The following is a 21,827-nucleotide window of genomic DNA, read 5'->3' as shown; positions in this document are numbered from 1 at the left end:
AAACTCTTAGAATTATATACTTTATACTTTAAGTGGATACATTATTGCATATGAAACATGTCAATAAATTTAAGTTTTAAAAGTTATGTGCTATGAGCATGCTACAAAATGAAAATTTTATTTCAATAAATTTCAGGGCCATCAAGTTCTTTAAAGAAATACTCCACCCAATACCTGAATATCATAAACATATCCTGAACTTAGAAATTTACAACAGTTATTTGATTTTTGACATAGACATATTGCTAAATATGGGCCAAAGATGCTTTATTTGTAGATGATGAGATTACCAAAGTCACAATCAACAAAACTTTAAAGGTCATTTCCTCTAACATGAGGCATATTAGTCACTTTCTCATCTTTGGGACAAATTATCCAACATCCACAACTTCAAGGAAATGAGGTTTATTTTGGATCATAGTTCCAGGAGGTTCAGTCCATGGTCATATGACTCTAAGGCAGCAAAGAACCTGGCAGAATGGCCAGAGGATAGCCAAGAAGCAGAGAGAAAAGGGAGAATATGCCCTTCCAAATCCTGTCTCTAGTAACCTGCCCCTTCCAATACACCCTACTTTAGTAGTTGAGATTTTTCAGGAACATTTTAGATCTAAATCATAACACTGGGTAAGTAGAGAAACTCATAACTGAGTGGAAACAAGTTCGGTTGCCATTCCAAGACATTAAAACTCAAAATGTCCAAAGTTATGCTGCTAACCACTATTACCTTGCTTCGAGTTTTTAATTTATGAAGTTTTCATAAATACGAACAAAGATTGGCACTAGAGCAAAATACAATGACTCTACTAATCATTATCAAATGGAGTTTGTCAGTCAAATGGAGTTATTTAATTTTTGTAACTGCACTGTTAGATTTCTGGCAGTGATTCTCAACTCTGGCTGCCAATTCTACCTGCATAGTCCTTTAACTGATCTGAAATGGGAACTGATCATTTATTCTAATGTCCTGCTCTGACAGGCCCCAATGACTCCACTACTCACCCATGGCTCAAAACTAGCAGTCTATGGTAAGGCTGTAAACACAAATGCCTGGTGAAATAATACAGAGAGTGGTGAGGCTTGGAGAAAACTGTAATCAAATATAATTTAAAAGCAAAATGAAGCATGCATTACATTTAATATTTACAACACAATTTACTTTATGATATATATCTTCTGTTTGAATGTTTGAATAAACCTTTTATTATAAACATTTTTATGATTCAAGAAACCTTAAATACAAAAATCTTGAATATATTTTACAAGGGAGATGGAAAGAATCAAGAAAAGGACCAATTTCATCAACATCTCTTATTCCCTTGTGAAAATGAATTATACAAATGTGTGTATGCCACATAGATAATTTAGTCCAACACTGAATTTTCAAACAAAAGGGCTTAAAATGAGCCACCTTTTGGGAACTTAACTTTTGTAAGGATAGAAAGATTTCTATATAAATGGGAGTTAGGGATACTCAGATGCTCCTTTAAAGGTTATTATAGGTTACATTAGCCATTTATTCTAAACAACCTGTGCCACAAACATTAGTATAGCTACATGTAAAGCACTATAAACCAGTACATTTGAGATCAGTCGTTCTCAGATATTAGATTTCTGTAAATAGCATAAATTTAGGAAACTGATACTGAAGCTGAAAATTTTTTATCTGTGAACTTAGGATATATAAATATAAACAAATATACAAAATAAACAAAACTATTACATTTTAATATCAATACAAATAGACACACCTATTACATCCATAAATGTATTAGTTGTTATGTTTCTATGGACTGACAAAAATCTTTTAAAAAAAATTTGGGCTGATACTGGTATGTAGGATCCAGTGAGTAGGGAAGATAAGAGTACCAGGAATAAGAAGAAAAACAGACCTCGCTGCATAAGCCAAGTTGACTCAACATACACATATCAAATGTTTGTTATGGCATTTCACAATATCTCTACTATCTACAATTTTATTATTTAAAAAATAGAGTGATGTTTGGAATAACTTGAAACACATTAAAAAGGGTAAAATTAATCGTATACTCAATTTAAGAAGATAAAAGCATAAATTAATTTATATCCAAAATCTGAAATTTTAATGTTAAGAATATAAAGATAAAACTACCAAGGAATATTTATATTTACTTCTTTTTCATGTGTGCTTAAGTCTCTGTGAGGAATAGTGCTAGGTATCGGGATACAGAGGTAAGAGGCAGAATTCTATTCAAGGAACTAAGTTTAGTGAGAAAGAAAAGTAAACTAGTGAAGAATAAACATAATAAAAGTAAGCAACCGGTGCTATGGAAACATGAGTAAAGGGGAGCTTATTTATGTAGAGGTACTTTAGGGTTCTGTGGTAGGTGTATAATTGAGGGAAGGAAGCTGTAACAATAAAACCCAGGTCTTTTTTTCAGAAGATCACATTCTAAGAAACTGGCCTAAATGAACTCCTATAAGGAAGTTATTTTAAAAGAAGCCCAGAGATTTATGATCTTAAGCCATATTACTTGATAATCTGAATTCTACTTGTGACATGGAATGGGTGCTGACTGAGAAGGAGATGAAGGAACATTTTGGGCAATGGTACTGTTTTGCTAAAAGTCTAGGTCATATAAGAATATATATTTGTCAAATCCATTGACTGGTTCACTTAAAATTTGTGCATTCAATTGTATTTAACTCTATCTCTAAAGAAAACAACTGGAATAAATGCTGAACAACTAATGGGTGACATATATTGATTCCTTCCATTTATTCTGACATGCATCAAAATTAGATAGGTTTGTAGGTATATAGATGGATAGAGAAACACATGTATGATGAAGGAAGTATAGAAGAATATTAATTGTAGAACACAGATGGGAGATATATGAATTTTCAATTTTTCTGTATGTTTGAAACTTTTCATAGAGTGGGAAAAAAAAAGTTTCTAGATAATTTCTATAACGTAAGTGTAGAGGAAAAAAATGGGAATGTGGAAGCTGGACGTATAATACAATCCCAGTTCATCCCTTATTAATTTGAATTTTAAATCATTAAAAATATTATGCTATTAACTTCCTGGATATTACTACATCTAATTTAAAGATGAACGTTTTAGAAAATGTCATGTGAACTTGATGGAAGTAAAGGATGGTATTCAGAAGTCATTCAATTTCTTATGCTACCTTGAAGACACTAAGGATAGCTACAAGGAACACCTCTACTGTTATGCTACTTGCAGAAGGTTGGGATCCTGCTACTTTTGGTAATTAGCAAGGGTTAATAAAAATGGGAACTCCAAAAGTATTATCTGATAATAAAACAGGAAAGTCTTAATGCAACTGTCAATCAGATTGCACATGAGATTTCTCTTGCAAATGCTATATACACAGAGCTTGTTATGATTTAGATCTAAAATGTTTCCCAAAATTCTCTTGAGTTCACAAGTGGTACTTCGAAAAGGGGATTAGATGATGGATGCACTGTATACATTACAGAACTAATCCACTGATGAATTCAAAGCTGAATGTGCTGTTAAAAGGTGGGGTCTGGTTGGAGGTGAGTTACTAGGGGCATAACCTGAAAGGGTGTATTCTTATCCCCGGCTCCTCCCCTCTGTCTCTGCCTCTTGGCTGCAACGGGCTTAGCAGCTGTCCTCCACCATGCTGTTTCTCAGAGCCAGCCTTACACCCAGCCAACCATGGACTGAACCCACTGACACTGCGAACCAAAATAAATTTCTCCTTTAAATTGCAGGTAATGGGTATTTTGTTCCATGAGGGAAAAGTACCTAATACAAAACTGGATGACTCTAGTTTAATTTTTTATTTTAGTTAGATGGTAAATAATTTTTAGATCTATAACAGAAAAGCTTTGTCCATGCACCAGGCTTTTCTAAATTCACAAAAATAATGCAAGGAGAGATGGTTATGACAGGATTAATATGATAGACTTGCCTAAATTATTTAGATATTAATATAGGTATACTATTTCTACTATAAAAATGGCAACAAAACAAAATGGAAACATAAGAAATAAATATATGTATCATAAATATCAACAGAAAAACTTAAAGACAACTACTTATATGGATATAGTGCCTTATGGAGTACTACTCATCATAAAGACTAAACGAGTCATCTGTAGAAAAATGGATATATCTTGAGACCATAATGTTAAATGAAATAAATCAAATGTACAAGCTTAAATATCACATGGTTTCTCTTCGTGAGAAACCCAAAATAGGAATAAAAAGCAAATTAAAAGACAACAGAAGTAGGGAGATAGATCTTTCTCAAATGGGAAGGGAACCAAAAGACAGAGGGAGAGGGGAGGAAAGGGAGGTGGAAAGGATAAAAAAAGAATTATGATGTGTTATGTACATGTGTCAATATCCTACAGGGAGGGCCGGGGATTTAGCTCAGTGGTTTTGCCGCCTGCTGTGCAAGCGCAAGGACCCGAGTTCAATCCCCAGTACCAAAAAAAAAAAAAATATCCTACAGAGAATGCAACTATTATGTACTGTAGATATGTACGAATAAAAATAAATAAATAACAAGTGACTGTACATAATAGTGCAGCAAGAATACTTAGTATTGAAAAGCCATTAACTTAGCTATTTCAATTGATGCTTTATTTCTTTATATATGATATTTTATTACAGAAATGAAGTATTTCATAGATACATGAGTAAAGAATGAATCATCCAATTAGAGCTCTCAGAGCACATTCTTTAGCATCAAAGCACCTTGTTTTTTTAAGGAAAATCTTAGTTACATGTTTTTCAAGAAGTGGTTCAACAATTACCTGCATTAGAATCAAACACAAGATTATTAAATATGTAGATTCTCAGGCTCCAATCACAGATCCACTAGATTGCTTTTTGGGAGCCTATAAATCAACATTTTTAAAATTTCCCATAGGATTCTGAAGCTAAAAGTAAAACCACTGTCTTGCGTATTTGAAGTACTATACAAACATGATATACAAAAAAATGCTACACTTAAGCCAACAGAGACTGGGAATCTTCAAAATCAAGGCAAACCACTATCTTCTTACAATGACTTTGTCACTTTAAGCATCTTCACTGTAAATCAAGCATAAATAGCAGTTGGCATAATTCTACTGTTAGCACCAAATACAGTGGCAACTCAGTTCCTGGTATTATGCCTTGTGTTCTGTGAAGGTTCCACTTTCTCCTTTCAACCCTAACTACTAGTGTCTTCCAAGGATCTATGCTCAGTTACATGTATCATTACTCTGGGAAGTTCACCTACCCTCAAAGCTTACTATCCACAGAAAGGGCATCCAACCTTAAACTTCCAAAGGAAATGTTCCAAACTAAATAAACCACTGCCTGTTCCTGTAACAAGCCAACCTACTGTCTACCCTGTACTAACCAACTCCACCCTATTCAAACAAGGTATTTCCAAACTGGATGCTAAAGGCTACTATTTATATTTTTCCCAGGCAAGAAATCTTGGCCCTGTCTTTGTCTCTTCCCCTTTACTTTCACTAAAACTGCTTACTTTGTCTTTCTCTTCATGACTACTGTTGCTATTTACGCATTATCGACTCTAGATCAGGTTATTATAACAGCCTCCTAATCAGTCTCCTTTACTCTGGATTCCTTCTAATGCAACCTATAGGACTTTAGCTGAGTGTTCCTCAAATTGTCCAGTGCATACTCTATAAAGGTTTTAGATATAGATGCCAATGTTCTAAACATTCTAACACTGATAATGATATGAAACCTTGGCTAAAACAAAGGGTCTGCAGCAGTACTTTTGCTTTTTAGTGTCATCTTCTGAAACATAAAAAGATCCTTAAAATAGACTGTATAGATGCTTAATGATAACAAAAGCAGAAGCTAACATATACTGCCCATCTACTATGCACCCTTCACTGAACTGAGGTTATCAACACTCCTTTATCTATTAGTGTTTCTGATTATTCAGTCTTTTTTTCCCCCTTGATGGAGAGGCAGTTCAAACTTCCCCAGGACAAACTTAGCTAGACTTTCTGTGGAGTCTTTACCCTATTTATTTTATTGAGCAAGCAAAGTTTCTATCATAAATGCTTCTCGATTTTCCATCAGAATGCATGTGAATTGGAAAAGCATAAAAATAAAACAGCAAAATCTCACTAGAAAAAATAGTAAAACAAAGATAACCCGTATAAAGTTTCTTGGCCAGTATATCAAAGCAGCTATGCTGAATGGAAATAAAAAAGGAAGAAAATTAAGAAGTGTTCAAATAAGAAAGTCTATTATCCTAAATTTTAAAATAATTTCAAGACCGGCCAGAACCAGGTCCCGAGGCCAGCAGCCCCACCGGAATCCGGCGCGGGTCTACGCCGCACGGACGCTGCATAGCATCCGAACCCGCACAGCAGAGGCATGAGCTCCAGAAGATAGAGCAGAAGTGAACAACAGAGAGGGCCTTTCTGACGCTCCTCAATGAAAACTGGAGCCAATGGGAAAGTGAAGAAAAACTCTTCAATAAAAGCACACTGGACCATCGTGTTGCTAAGTTGGTGGGATCAGCATCTCCCACACAAACCCAGATTCCCATAGTGGGCAGCACAGCTGGAAACTGCAGTCGAACCTTGCACAGTTTAATCCTGCAGGAGGTCAGGGACCTCACCTTGGACCTTGCAGCCAGAAAGCAGCCTGAATCTCAGTAGACTACGGCTGGCTTGCTGAGACTAATTGACTTAGACCCGCACACTTCTGCCCGCATTGCCTACCAGGACAACAGAGACATATCCTGAGGAAGACCTTTTTGGGTTTGACATTTTGTTTTCTTTTTTTTTTCTTTTTTTCTTCCTTCTTTTCTTTTTCTCTCTCTATCCCTTCTGGCTCTATATTTCTCTCCCTCTTTGATCCCATTCCTGTCCCATCCCGAATTTTTTCTCTCTCTCTGCCCTCTCAACTGTCACTTTTATAGGAAGGTGAATACAATTTCTAGCTTCACTAGTGTGAGTTTGTTCTGTACTTGTCTCTGTTCTTTCCCTCTGTCTTTTCCTCCTGTCTTCAACAGATCCCCACAATTTGCATGATCTTCCCATGTCCTCTAGCCTCACCTCTAACCTATCCCTCTCCCTCTATCTCTCTACCCCTCCCTCCCTAACCCCTGCTAAATCCTTATCCTGAAGAGTAAATTTGCCATACTGAAGGGTTTACTTAGTAGAAGCATATTTTGGGCTGGCCCTAGATTTTGATCTAGCTGGCACGGTTAACAGTGACAGATTAACTGCTACCACAAATTGTCATTCTCTAAGCTGTGTTTGATGCTATGTCAATTGGGCTAATGTGTAGAGATTGATCTAATCAGTTGTCCTCCCTGGTATACTGAAAACAAGATTGCCTAAGAGTCATTAGAGACTCAAAGCCTAAAAAGTACAGCTATATCTGGAAGATATCTCTGAAAAGCAATCACTCCTTAGGGGCTCTGAACACCAGTAATAAAGACACTCAAAATAAGAAATATTGGAGTATCAGCCCAAGAATTAAAGCAAAAAACAGTACCAACAACAGAATTAAAAATGAGAAGGTACCTTGGCAGGACACAAACACAGACTTCCAGCTCACCACTGGCAAATTCTGGGGGAAACAAGGTGGAAAAATATGATAATCAACCACCTGGACAGCCAGAACTGATAGCACAGGAAGTAACAAAACAGATGAATGAGGCTCTAGAAAAATTCAAAACAGAAATAATTTCCCAGATAACTACAGAGATGGTGAGCAGAGTGAAAGACATGATTAGAAGCTCTAGAACAGAAAAAGATAAATAGAAGAGCTCAGAACCATGCTGGAAGCCATGAATGACCAGCATAAGAAATGGAAACCATGATCACCCAACATAGGAAAAAAATGGAATCCATGAAACAGATTCCAACAGATATCCAAGAGATTAAAACTCCATTGAAAGTATTCACAGCAGATTGAGTGAATGCAAAGACAGAATATCAGATATAGAAGACAGGATCGTGGTTAGTGACCATGAAAACAGAGATTTCTTAAAAATAGTAAGGGACCACAAGAAATCAATCCAGCAGCTGCTAGATGATCCACAGAAGAATAACATAAGACTGATAGGAGTCCAAGAAAAAGCAGGAGAAAGTACAAATGACATAAAAAAAACTATTCACAAAACTTATAGTAGAAAACTTCCCAGACAGAGGTGGAGAATTGGACATACAGATAAGTGAGAAATATAGAACTCCAACTAGCAATGATCAAAAAAAAGCTACACCTAGGCATATAATAGTTAAGATCCCAGAAAGGCAACAGAAGAACAAAATCCTATGAGCAGTTAGAGAAAAGAAACAAATCACCTACAAAGGAAAGCCCATCAAAATCACAACAGACTTCTCAACACAAACCCTCAAATCAAGGAGAGCCTGGAGTGAAGCATTTCAAGCCCTAAAAGAAAATAACTTCCAACCTAGACTGTTGTATTCTGTAAATTTATCTTTCAAAATTGATGGGGAAATTAGATACTTCCATGACAAAGAACACCTGAGAAATTCATGAACACCAAACCAGCGCTCCAAAAAATTCTTAACAATATCCTAGAAAAAGACAGTGAAGGTCACAACTCCGTGATGCCAAATAGAGCAAAGCCACCAGGCAAGGTAAGAAACTAAAGGGAAGGGAGAAAAATACGAAACAAAAGAGCCAAGGACTAAAACATCATGACAAGGATGAGTCAATATTTATCATTTATACCCATCAATGTTAATGGCCTCAATTCACAAATCAAAAGAAACAGACTGGCAGAATGGCTTAAGAAACAAAATCCAACAATATGCTGTATACAGGAAACACACCTAATTCAAAAAGACATTCATAGACGAAAGTAAAAGGATGGAAAATAGTTCTCCATGCAACAGGAACCTGGAAAAAAGCAGGGGTTGCAATCTTATTTGCAGGCAAAATAGATTTCAAACCAAAACTAATTGAGAGACTAAGAAGGTCACTACATCCTCGTAAAGGGAACAATCCAAGAGGAAGAGGTGACAATCATAAAAATATATGCACCAAATACGAATGCCCCCAACTATACAAAACAAATATTAATGGACATGAAAATCCATATAAGCACTAATACAACTGTAGTGGGGGACCTCAATACTCCACAGTCACAAATCATCTAGACAAAAAAATCAACAACGAAATTCTAGAACTGAAGCAAGTTTTGAACAAATGGACATAATAGGTGTCTATAGGGTTCCACCCCACAAAATCAGAATATACATTCTTTACAGCTGCACAGGGGTCATTTTCCAAAACAGTCCACATGCTAGCTCATAGGACATGTTTAAGTAAATGCAAAAGAAGTGAAGTTACCCCCTGTACATTATCAGACCACAGTGCAATAAAATTGGAGATCAATAGCATAAGAAACCACAAAACACCCACAAACACATGGAAATTGAATAACATCCTCCTGAATAACCAATGGGTCACAGAGGAAATGAAAGAAGAAATTAGACAGTTTCTACAAGTAAATGATAATGCCAGTACAACACACAGGAATCTATGGGACACAATTTAAGCAGTTCTACATGGGAAATACATAGCAGTGAATGCTCATATTAGGAAAACAGAGAGAACTAAGATAAATAACCTAATGCAGAACCTCAAGCTCCTGGAAAGGGAAGAGCATGACAAACCCAAAGCTCCTACAAGACAGGAAATTATAAAGATCAGAGCAGAAATCAATGCAATGGAGATTAGGAGAATGATATAAAAAAAACAATGAATTGAAGAGTTGATTTTTTGAAAGAATAAATAAAATCGACAATCCCTTAGCCAACCTTATCAAAAAAAGGAAAGAAAAGGCTCAAATCCATGCAATTAAGAATGAAAAAGGTGAAGTCACAACAGATCCAGCAAAAATCGAGATCATCAATACCTACTTCAACAACCTGTACTCTAATAAAATGGAAAACACAGAAGAAATGGACAGATTTCTAGATACATATGAATTGCCAAAGTTAAATGAAGAAGATATAAAAATGCTAAACACTCCAATTACAATCAGTGAAATTGAAAACGTAATTAAAAATTTACCAAAAAGAAAAGCCCAGGTCCTGATGGCTTCACGCTGAAGTCTACAAGACATTTAGGGAAGAACTATTGCCATTACTCTTTAAACTCTTCAATGAAACTGAAAGGAAAGCAATACTTCCAAATTCATTCCTGGAAACAAGTGTTACATTGATTCCAAAACCAAAGAAAGACCCAACCAAAAAAAAAGAACTACAGGCCAATCTCATTAATGAACATAGATCTAAAAATCCTCAACAAGATACTGGCAAACAGAATACAGAGGGTCATCAAAATCATACACCCTGACCAAGTGGGATTCATCCCAGGGTGCAAGGATGGTTCAACAAATGTAAATCAATAAGTGTAATACACTATATTAACAGAGTAAAGGACAAAAAACATACGATCATCTCAATAGATGCAGAAAAAGCATTTGACAAAATCCAACACCCATTCATGATAAAAACCAGACAGAAAACTGGAATAGAAGGTCTTTATCTCAACCTGATTAAGGCTAAATATGAAAAACCAACAGCCAACATCATACTAAATGATCAAAAACTGAAATCCTTCATGCTAAAATCAGGCACAAGGCAAGGATGCCCACTATCACCGCTCCTGTTCAATATAGTTCTGGAAACATTAGCCACAGCAATTAAACAAGAGAAAGAAATAAAAGGAGTAAAGATAGGAAAGGAAGAAGTTAAACTGTCATTATTTGCTGATGATATGATACTCTACATAGAAGACCAAAAAAGCTTTGCCAAAAGACTTCTAGACTTAATTGACAGATTCAGCAGAGTAGCTGGATACAAGGTCAACACTCAAAAAACTATAGCCTTCCTGTACACAAATAACAGACTTACTGAGAGAGAAATTAGGGAAACAATTCCTTTCACGATAGCATCCAAAAAAATGAAATACTTAGGAATTAATCTAACAAAGGAAGCAAAAGATCTCTACTCTGAAAACTACAGTACTCTGAAAAAAGAGATCAAAGAGGATATAAGAAAATGGAAAGACATCACTTGTTCCTGGGTAGGAAGAACCAATATAGTGAAAATGGACATACTTCCAAAACTGCTATATAGATTAAATGCAATGCCGATTGAAATTCCAACAATATATTTCACAGAACTGGAGGAAACAATCCAAAAATTCATTTGGAACCAGAAGCGACACAGAATAGCAAGAGCAATTCGAGGCAACAGAGACATGGCAGGGGGCATCACTATATCCAATGTGAAACTATACTACAAAGCTACTGTGATAAAAACAGCATGGTACTGGCAAAGAAACAGACCTGAGGATCAGTGGAATAGATTACAAGATCCAGAAACAACTCCAGACATACTTAGACACCTCATCTTTGACAAAGAAGCCAACCATCCTCACTGGAGGAAACATAGCTTCTTTAATAAATGCTGTTGGAAAAACCAGATTTCAACCTGCCAAAGTTTAAAACTAGACCCATATCTATCACCATGCACAAAACTAAGATCAAAGTGGATTAAAGATCCAAATAGTAAAACAGAAACATTAAACTTGCTGGAAGGTAAGTTAGGTAGAACTCTTGAAGAAACTGGCATAGGAAAACACTTTATTAACAAAACCTTAGTAGCATGGGAACTGGCACAAAGAATTAACAACTGAGATCTCATCTTATTAAAAAGCTTCTCCACTGCAAGAGAAACCACCAACAGAGCTAAGAGACAACCTACAATGTGGAAAAAATTTTTAGCAGCTGTACCTCAGACAAAGGACTACCATCTCAAATATATAAAGAACTTAAAAAATCAGATCCCCCAAATTTAAAGACCTAATTCAAAAATGGGCATCTGAAATGAACAGACATTTCTCAAAGAAGTAAAAGCAGCAAATAAACATATGAAAAATGTTCAACATCACTGGTCATTCGAGAGATGCAGATGAAAACAACACTGAGATTCTACCTCACACCAGAAAGAATGGCTGCTATCATGAAATCAACCAATAACACATGTTGGCAGGTTGTGGGGAGAAAGGAACCCTTCTCTGTTATTGGTGGGGGTGCAGACTGGTGCAAGCACTGTGGAAATCAGTATGGAAATACCTCAAAGAACTAGGACTACAGGTCCCATTTGATTCAGCTATTCCCCAGCTGGGTATTTTCCAAAAACAATTAAAAGAATCATACCACAGCAATATATGTGCACCCATGTTTATAGCACAGTTTGTAACAGCAAAAGTTTGGAAACAGCCCAAGTGCCCATCAACTGGCAACTGGATAAAGAAGATGTGGTTTTTTTAATAAAATGGAGTACTACTCAGCCATAAATAACGAGAAACTAGAGACATTTATAGCCAAATGGATGCATATTGAGGCCATACTCTTAAGGGAAATAAATAGGACACACAAGTACAAATACTGAATAGTTTCTCTGGTGGGAGAAACTGAAAGTGTAAATAATGATTAAAATGAATAACTGATAACGTGAAATAAGAAGAAAATGTCCAAAGGTGTAGGGGAAGTGGGAGGGATGGGGGTAAGGAAAGAAGGGAAAGGAAAAATTAATGTGAAAAAGAAAAAATGGAAACAAAGTCTTTGTAAATAGGGAAGGGTGGAGGGGGTGAAGGGAGGACAGGAAATGGGGAAAAAATAAGAACCAAGATATATCATGTACAGGTACAAGTACCCAACGGTAAATGTAAATGTACTGCCTACCTATAATATACCAACAAAAGAATTTAAAGGAAAAAAAATAATTGCAAAATTTTGTTTTGTAAAAACAACAACATTACATTTACTCACTCATGTTATACATTTTGGTTTTAGTTCAAAATTATTTCTAATTCACAGGTTTTTCCCCTTCCCACAAGATACCTTATTTTGTTTGTCACAGAATAATCACAAATACATACTTTTAGCTTGTCCTAAACAACTGTTCTAATTCACCTTTTGTATCAAAGTAAGAAGAAAATTTGAATAACCAATAAGTATTAATTATCTAAACTAGGTCAGTTAGTCCTTGATACTAAAATCTTGCTCACAACTGGTAAACTTTGTGACACTTTTTTTTTTCTGGACCTAGTCTACAGAAATGCCCTAGCCTGTGTTTTCTGCTTCTGTATCAATAACCTGTTTTATCTAATTTTACAGAATTATCATTGTTGCTAATAACATTAATTTTAATGTAGAAAAGTGTAATAAGGGTTGCCCATAACTCCTTGACTTTGAAAACACTATTAACAGTTGAGTATGCATTTTTATTTCTTCAACTGATTTATAACCTTCATGTGTTTATGCGATAAATTGTTTTATTCTGTTTTGATATGTAGAATAAGTAAATTCAGAGAAAAAAACAAATTGATGAAATTTTCTAAAAGTAAAGAAATATACAAAACAGAAGCAAAAGAATCAAAATTAAATGGAATGGAGATTGTACTTTTACTCTTGAGAGCTGCAGCCTTTTATATGTTCTTGAAATTTTTACATGAACTTTTATATTTGACAAAAAAGGAATTTTTATGAGTAAGATTATGAAAAGAAATCACATAAAGACAACTGAAAATACAAATGCCTCTAGTTCAGTTCTCAATTTGAGATGTACTTATCAGGCACATCTGATAAAGCAATAAAATCCCTGTTTGGAAAATAAAACCAGCTATCTCTTCTTAATAAACTGTTTATAATTCTTAGGATATATTTAAAGTAAATAAGTTTGATTTGTGTGGAGATAAAATTTTAAAATTATGCATAGCAAAAACCAGAAAATACATATAAATGCAAGAATATTCCATTTATATAAATTCAATCTAAAAGAAGGTCTCATCTACAAATGGCTGACTCCAGAAAACTCCTTTTCTCATCACCATAGTTCGGCATTTCTCTAGCATTTCCTTTTAGTAACTACTTTAGATAATGCAATATTGCCTTAAACACTGACCTTTACTTCCAATTTTTGCTTTACCTTTATGTAAAATGGCATAGGATCCTTAACTAGACAAGCAGCAAAATGTAGTATGGAGAGAAAAAGTAACAAAACACCACATTAAATCTACCCACTAGTCTTTATAACCCTATTCAGGGCTCCTCACCCCAGCTGCTCTTCCCCATTAACAGACTGGAACAGTCAAATCTTTCCCATCACAAGAGAAAACAACCTGATTTTCATTCTTTTTTCTGCTTCATTTTCAATTCCACTACCAGAGATAAGGGAAGGCAAAATCCTATTCTCCAACCCCACACTTACTATCCAGTCCTCACTCAAATCCACTATTCCATGACTGCTTTGCTACCTTCCTTTCACCTCAGCTTTCTTTCTTTCCCTACCATCTCACTCTAAAAAATCCATACCTCACGTAACCCCAACTAAGCTAATCATACCTATCCTATGGATCACCCATTCCTATCACTTTATATCCTTGTCCCTAATCCAAATTCTAGAGCTATTTCCCCCTTTTCCTTTTCCCTTACATCCTAACATTCAGAATCACCAACATTAAGCTTGAAAATGAGAAGGAAACCTATCACCCCCATACGATATGTATAGTACTAATGATGAACTACTCAAGCTTCAAGCAAGTTATTTTAATATATTCAGGACTCAGCTCACTCATATGTAAAAAGGAGGAGTTACTTTACATTACTAGTCCAAAATCTGGCTGATGAATTTACAGGACCTAATGAGTTTCCATAGTTATTGGTACAATAGTTCAGATACATTACTGATTAAATAAGCCTTTGTAGGTTGACCAACCACCTAAAAATCATTTATATTATCTCATGATTTGCAAGTGAACTTGTAAAATATGTTTACAAACTGGGCATCATCATTATTTCAATACTAAGTGCCCAAAGTAAAACACTAGAAATTATGTCTTTGGGACTATGCACACAATCAGGCTTTTTCATGAAAGGCTTTTTTATAAGTAAGATTTCCCTGACATCAAAAGTAAAGGTGCTGAGAGTCTGCTTATTATGATTATTTATTGTTCTAGCCCACTGATGGAGCTCTGTGTATCCCTGGGGTAAAGCCTAGAGAAGTCTAGAGCACTGATGGAATTCAGGGCATTAAAATGCCTAAAAAACAATCTCATTCAAAAGTTTAGATTGTCAGTACTTTACCTGCACAGCAGCACACTAGATCATTCACTTCTGAACTACACATACCTATTCCAGCTCTGGTAACTTCCAACTACCCAATTCTCATTATAAACAATTGTTCCTGTGGTTAATATTTGGCCTTAAAGACATGTTTAAACATGTAGGAACTAAGCATGCACAAACAGCACTTGAAGAGATGATGACACATTAGCATCGTGTTAATTTAAGTGGAATCTAATTCATTTATGAATAAATGATGAATAATGAATTATAAAAAGCAAAAAATGGACAGTAAATCATATGCCAGTTTTCTTTAAAAATATGCACTTACAATTATACAAAATGGCATGAAAAAATTGCAAGAAAGTGTCCATTTAGTTCCTCTTTTCTTCAAATAACCTAAAAATCTACAGTGAATGCCATTATGTAAATGCATTCTTCGAATATCAAGAATGATGCAATTGCTGCTATGGTAACTACTCATTTTATTGAATAAATTGTGGTTGGGATTTAAAGCACTGCTAAAAACAAATTTCAATATCTTATCTATTCTTCATAAGTCTCTATTGGCACCTATTAAATGATAGTAGTCTGTTAAAAGCTAGACTTGAGTTGCCAAGGGAAGAAAACCTATCAACTACATTCGAAGGCACAAAAACACTTAGTTTTAACTTTCTAGAGTAAATGAAAAGTGTACATAAGTGGAGAGTAACATGACTTCAGATGTTTTTGTTCCTTCACTGTTGTAATTTTGCTTCTAACCTAAATTATTAACTAAGGATAGAGAAGTACTGACTTTTCAGTTTGCAATTAAGCTAAACTGAGAGCCAGTTGAAAATTACCCCATTCTGATACCTAAGAGAACTTTCTCCTGAACATATGAAAAGGCTGAGACCTTTCACTGCCAAAATCTTATAAAATAGCTCTGTACAATAACCTATATTGAAGAGGGTAACTGAAGATCCCAACTACAAGCACTCAGGATAAGCCAGCGCTACTAACGCTTCTTCCCTCCCTTAAGGTCGTCCAAGCTGGAGGCTCTCACGAAGGACGGCTTTCTCAGTACCTGTCTTTAGGAAGCTACAAAACCAAACAGCATTTTAAGGACCTCCCCCAGATCTCTACAAAAACACGAAGATTAAGCATTTGAAGAATGGGTGTGGGGGCATGGGTGCAGCCTGATCCCTTTTAACAGTGAAGTGCAGTCAGCAAAAAGGCCTGTTCACTTCACAGCCCTGGAAGCCGCTGCGAGGAAGCTTCTGGGAACAGCTGTAGGATGAGGTTATTAGGAAGAGGACCTGACGGCGAGCGAACGTAACAACAGGCTGGTCCACCGCCAGGGAACGAGGGGCAACTCAGCTTCTCTCCATCCGTCTTTCACCACAGGATTTTACCTGTCTCTGCCTTTTACCTTTGCGTCTCTCTCAGCGAGCTACCTCTACCTTCTCGGGGAAGGGTGTGCGAGCGGTGACAACACTGAGCACAGCGACTGGGGACAGGGGCTTGGAGGGGTGAGGACTCTGCTCCTCTACGGGCCCGGAACTCCGCCGAAGGCCCTCGCGGCAAGGGGGGCGGCGGAGCGGCCGAGGGCTTGAGCTGCGCCTGACGTGCAGCTCCCTCGGATTTCAATGGAGGGCGGGGGGGGGGTGACAGGGGCGGGGGGATGAGGCGCCCCTCCCCCTCCTCGCTGTTTACCTTCTCGGTACTTCTTGCGGAGCCGCCGGTGGACGCTCTTCACCACCCCGGAGAGCTTCTCCTGCTCTAGCTTCCGCTCCTGTTCCGGGGGCTGCCGAGGGCTCGGGGGCCCGGCACTCTGCTCGCGAGCAGCGCTCCGGCCGCCGGCCCCCGGCTCCATTTCGCAGCCGCTGCCGCCGCCTCCGCCGCCCCTCAGGCCCCCGCGGACTCTCCCGGACCGAGGAGGTGGGGAAGGAGGAGGCAGCAGCGGAGGCAGCAGCCGCAGGAGGCAGAGGAGCCCAAGCGACAGTCTCGGGGGTGGACCTTTACCCAAACGTCGGGTCCGATTGGTGAAATATGGAGGGCTGGGAGGAAACGGAAAAGACCAAGGACCAATGAGCGGTCGCGGCGGTGGGCACCGGGTTGTTTGGGAAGGCGAGCAGCTGGAGGGGGCGGGGCCCGCAGGCGGAGGGCGGGGGAACCAGGAGAGGAGCTCAGGTCCTCTCCCCACCTCGCCCGGATTCTGTACGCAGGCGCCCTGGTGCGGCCTGGGGAGCCGGCGCAGTGAGCGACGCGCTTGCGCGTAGGAGTTTGTTGAGTTTGGGCTTCATTCTGCCTTCTAGGTCTTGCACGTCTTCTTCCTCTTCCCGTCAGTGTAGTTTGCAATCTGGTGCCACGCGGCCAGCGCCCTCTACTTGATCTCTCCACTGTATTTTGTTACACCTGTGTAGGTTTCTCCTAGCTAGATTCCTTTTAAAATATTTTGCAGCGCAGGAATTTTTCAAAAAGAAGGATCCAAGTCACAGGCTTTCATTGGCCCTGGGAGAAGTCAGGCTGCAAGTGCTGATTTAATTCACTGGCCAAAAATGGCTAATGCCTTTAGTGCTACTGTTGAATGAAAGACAGAAAATGAGGAAAGGAGAGAGCCAGGAGAACCCATGGAAGCTATGAAAGGACCTCGTTGTAAAATCAGAAAGCTCCCAACAGATGTCCTTGACAATTCTTGTGGTGACCAGCAGGAAGCCTGCCCTGGTATATACTTTGGAGCGCTTTTAAACTCCGTTCCGGTGACCTCAGGCCTCCATTGTAGAGGGTTAGTTGCAGCTCTCTGGGAATGTGATTGCTGATTTCTACTCAGAAAGGTGGAGCACTGCTTTCCAAACAGAGGTAGCTCCTAAAATGGTACTAAGGCTGCCAGAGCTTGAGAGAGTCAATAGCCAGAGCATCCTGAATGAATTGTGTTACACCATGGACCACCTTCGTATTGCAGTTGTTGGCTAACGACACTATAGAAATCATTTGCAGTGAAAACTTCTGATCAATTATAAATACGAATAAAGCTTACTTTGTGTAATTGTCTCAAGAGCTTTCTGGGTCACAGGAAAAGTGAGAAGTGAGAGAAGATTGGTGGAAGATATGGCCTGCCAGTGATGAGACAGATGAAAGGCACAGATAGGGACATCGGAACTTCCAAAGAATGAATTACGTTACGAAAGAGCTTACATGGAAGTGCCTAATAAAATGAGAATGTGGTGACCTTATTGGGGGAATTTTATTTGGGAAGAAAGGGGAGTTTGAATGACACATCTCTTTGGGCTCTTTCCACAGTTTCATATACATGGGAGGCAAATAGAGGTGAAAATATTTGGAAACTACAATCATACAAAAAAGAACATTATATTTTATTTGTACTGAGTGGTATTTTTAAGCTTTCCTCCACACTACTAGCAAATTAATTTTTAAGACCTTTGTAAAATTAAAGATGTTTACTGAAGGAAATTTGAAAAATATAAAAGGGAATAAAAATGATTAAAGTCTCCTGGAGACCCCCCCACTGAGAGATAACAACTGTTAACATTTTTTCTTTGCTTGGATACATTATTTTCAAAGGGATATTTCTTCATCCTTACATGGTAATCTATTGAATGAGTAACCTATCATTTCATTACCTACCATTTCATTAACCAATTTCCAGTCATTGTATATGTACAGCATCTCCATTTCTTTCTGTATTACAAATAACGCTGTGGTGAACACCGTTTTACACATTTGTCTATTTTTTGGTTACACATTGCATTATGCTAATTCCTGAAAGTTGAATTCCTGGATCAAAGTAATCAAACATATTGAAATTTTGGATGTATATCATCAAATGGTCTTTTCCAAATGATGGTAGCAGTTTATGTCACTTGTGACAGTACATGTGAATGTCTATTACAATTTACAAAGTCATTAATGAGATTTTTAAAGGTTTTCTATTTTTAAGAAGTATGCAGTAACTTCTTGCTATTTCTTAACTAGCCATTCTAGTTGGTATAGTACCTACCTTAAGCAAATAATAGAAGAAAAAATAAAAATGAACTTATTTAAAACTAGGTAGTCATTTTCAAGTAAGAAAGAGCTCCATATCTTTATTTCTTTGACTTGTCACTTTCTTGAGAAGCAACTCAAGATCCAGAAACTGGATAGACTTTAAGTTTCTATGAATTTAAGTGGAACACAGACCAATATGTCCTTAGAAACACTTGTATTGAGCTCTCTTATCAGGACGCAGCAATTACCATAGAGCACCATATATATTGACATTTATAACTACCTTTCTCCAGTCTAATTGGTAATGTTACAAAAAGCTTTCTGTCTGTTCAGGTAGCAGAGGAATGGTAATGGGATTCAACAGTGAAATAACTATTTTACTCACCAGCAAAAAGGGATTCACAGCAAGGTCTAGCTTTGGTGCCATATTCAACAAGTATATCCTATGCTCAGGAAAATATCAGCACCCCCCCATAGCAGGTTTTATTTACTGTAAATAACTAATTTTTAAAAAATTCTTTTATTGTTATTTAAAATTACTTTTTGAGAAAGGAGATGTTAGAGTAAAATACAGTATTGTGACTCTGCTGGACAAACCAATAAAATTCTTAAAAACTAGACTTTAATGTTGCATAATAATAGCATTAATATTAAATTTATATCTATAAAACATGGTGTACATCAAAAGTGCAAAAAGACTTGATCAATCTCCTTATTATATTCCAAGTTGGAAAAAGTCACTGGTTCATGAGTGTCTAGAAATAGGATCCTTATCAGAAATTTATGAGGTCTGGAAGCATAAAATCTGTGTTATTTAAAAAATATTTACCTATTATTAGTATAATTCTTGCCTATGAACATAAAAATACCCATGAAGCTTAAATACTTTGTTTTATTATTCAAAATTTTAATATGTAGAAGTGTCATCATTTGAAAACATTTTTTTAAAAATCCTTTATGTTATGTTATGTTATGTCATGTTATTTATTTATTTATTTTTGCAGTACTGGTCCCATGGTTCCAGACATGCTAGGCAAGGGCTGCCGCACTGTATTAAAATACATTCCTGTATTTTATTTTTTGTTTGTTTGTTTTTATTTTTATTTTGAGACATAGTCTTGATAAGTTGCCCAGGCTGGCCTCCAACTAGCAATTATCTTGCCTCAGCCTCTTGAGTAGCTGAGATTACAGGCATACCCTACCACACCCAGCTCACATTTTATTTCAAATAATAGAATCTTCCTTTAGAAGATGTATTTAATGATATTTCAAAACAAAATTTTGATACAGACAGATTGGAAAACTATCAAGAAAAATATTGTTACTGATATCTTTTCATTCAATAAAGCAAATTATAATATTAAAACTGCTTCTGTTTATTAAAAATAGGTTAATTTTCTTTAAAAAGTTATATGTTACTGTGATTCCAGTGTCTTTTCTGCAGTTCTTAATGTATCTGTTCATATTGAAAATCTTTAAAATAACACATAGATTAACTATCTTTCTAGAGTTGATATACAGGATATTGTTAAGACTAGTGTTAACTATAGCAAGTGATAACAATTAATTAATTTATACCTGCTTTCAAATGCAATTATAAAATTTACAATATTTTTGTGATATACTAATGAAATATATTCAATAATTATAACTGGACTAATCTAGAAATAGTTCTACTTAGAAAATGGAAGTAAATTATGCCCTTATAATGGAGTGTAAAACTGATTTTTTTTATGTTTTGTTTCTGTATTTACATTAACCACCAGAGCAAGATACTTGATTTCTCTGAGTTTTATTTTTTCCTCTGTCAAACATAAAATCGAGAGGTTTTATTTGACTTGTGATTTTCAATTTATGTATTATTATTTTTACTATGACTCAAGTAAGAAATATATTTATCATTAGGACTCAGGAATCTGAGAAGCATACTATAGATACATGTACATTTATGAACATATATATATATATATATATATATATATATGATGAGGACAAAAATTTTATCAAGTAAGGTTTGCATTTGCCAAGTGAAATACATCATGGTATTTTCAATTTTGTTCTTTTTTTAAAAACTGTGAAGCACACTATATAAATTGTATGGCCCTCTATTTAGTCATGACCTAAAGTTTAGAAAACACTGGCAATTTGAAAGATCCCTTTCAGCTCCCAAACCACAGTAATTCTGTGACTCACATTCATTTAGAGAAAACTTTGTGACATGTTCTTTGCTATGTTAAACCTACTCAGTTCCTTTTGGATATCATTTTTATGTTTGGGGGATTTCTCACATTGTGAATGCAGGCTCAAATGAATGACCTAGATTCTGTTAATCATATTCTCTTGAGTGGAATATGTATTTGGAATAAAGCAAAACCATAAAACAAACATTACAGGAAATCTTTTGGTTTGTTGAGGGAGACTCTGAAGTATGGGTCTTTTTTAGGATTGCAGTGATGAGGTTCTGGCTCTGGTTGTCCAAACTTTGCTTTGTAGGCCAAACATGGAGGGAGTAGGCTTTTCCCTATAGCAGTTATTGAATCTGACTTAGGTGTTAATCAAAGTTATATAGTCTTCAAGTCTGTTTCTCTGGTGCTTCTGGAGATTTGAAGCTACCTAATATTGTATCATTTTTAACTTTGAACTAGCTAGATTTTGTTTTGTTTTGTTTTGTTTTCACAGCAGTGCCTAGTGAAGAGATCTCACGGAAGA

The 21,827-nt window shown here is 36.5% G+C and overlaps 1 protein-coding gene across 2 annotated transcripts in view; it reads right to left on the bottom strand.

Annotated features, from left to right (window-relative positions):
* Samtor (S-adenosylmethionine sensor upstream of mTORC1) overlaps positions 1 to 17,129 on the bottom strand; it is a 74,976-nt gene extending 57,847 nt beyond the window's left edge. The window contains exon 1 of one of the 2 annotated variants that reach the window (XM_021244766.2): positions 16,827 to 17,129. In XM_021244766.2, coding sequence (XP_021100425.1) covers positions 16,827 to 16,986 — 160 coding nt within the window. In that variant the 5' untranslated portion in view covers positions 16,987 to 17,129. The remainder of the gene's footprint in view (positions 1 to 16,826) is intronic. The other variant, XM_004865282.4, reaches the window with a different exon arrangement.
* Between the last annotated feature and the right edge of the window lie 4,698 nt (positions 17,130 to 21,827).

This window comes from Heterocephalus glaber, unplaced genomic scaffold, assembly GCF_053883595.1.
Source record: "Heterocephalus glaber isolate CG9 unplaced genomic scaffold, H.glaber_assembly_v1.0 deba00000546, whole genome shotgun sequence".
Taxonomy (NCBI): Eukaryota; Metazoa; Chordata; class Mammalia; order Rodentia; family Bathyergidae; genus Heterocephalus; species Heterocephalus glaber.
The sequence above is the reverse complement of the archived record's forward strand: the minus strand, read 5'-3'. Positions and strand labels throughout refer to the sequence as shown.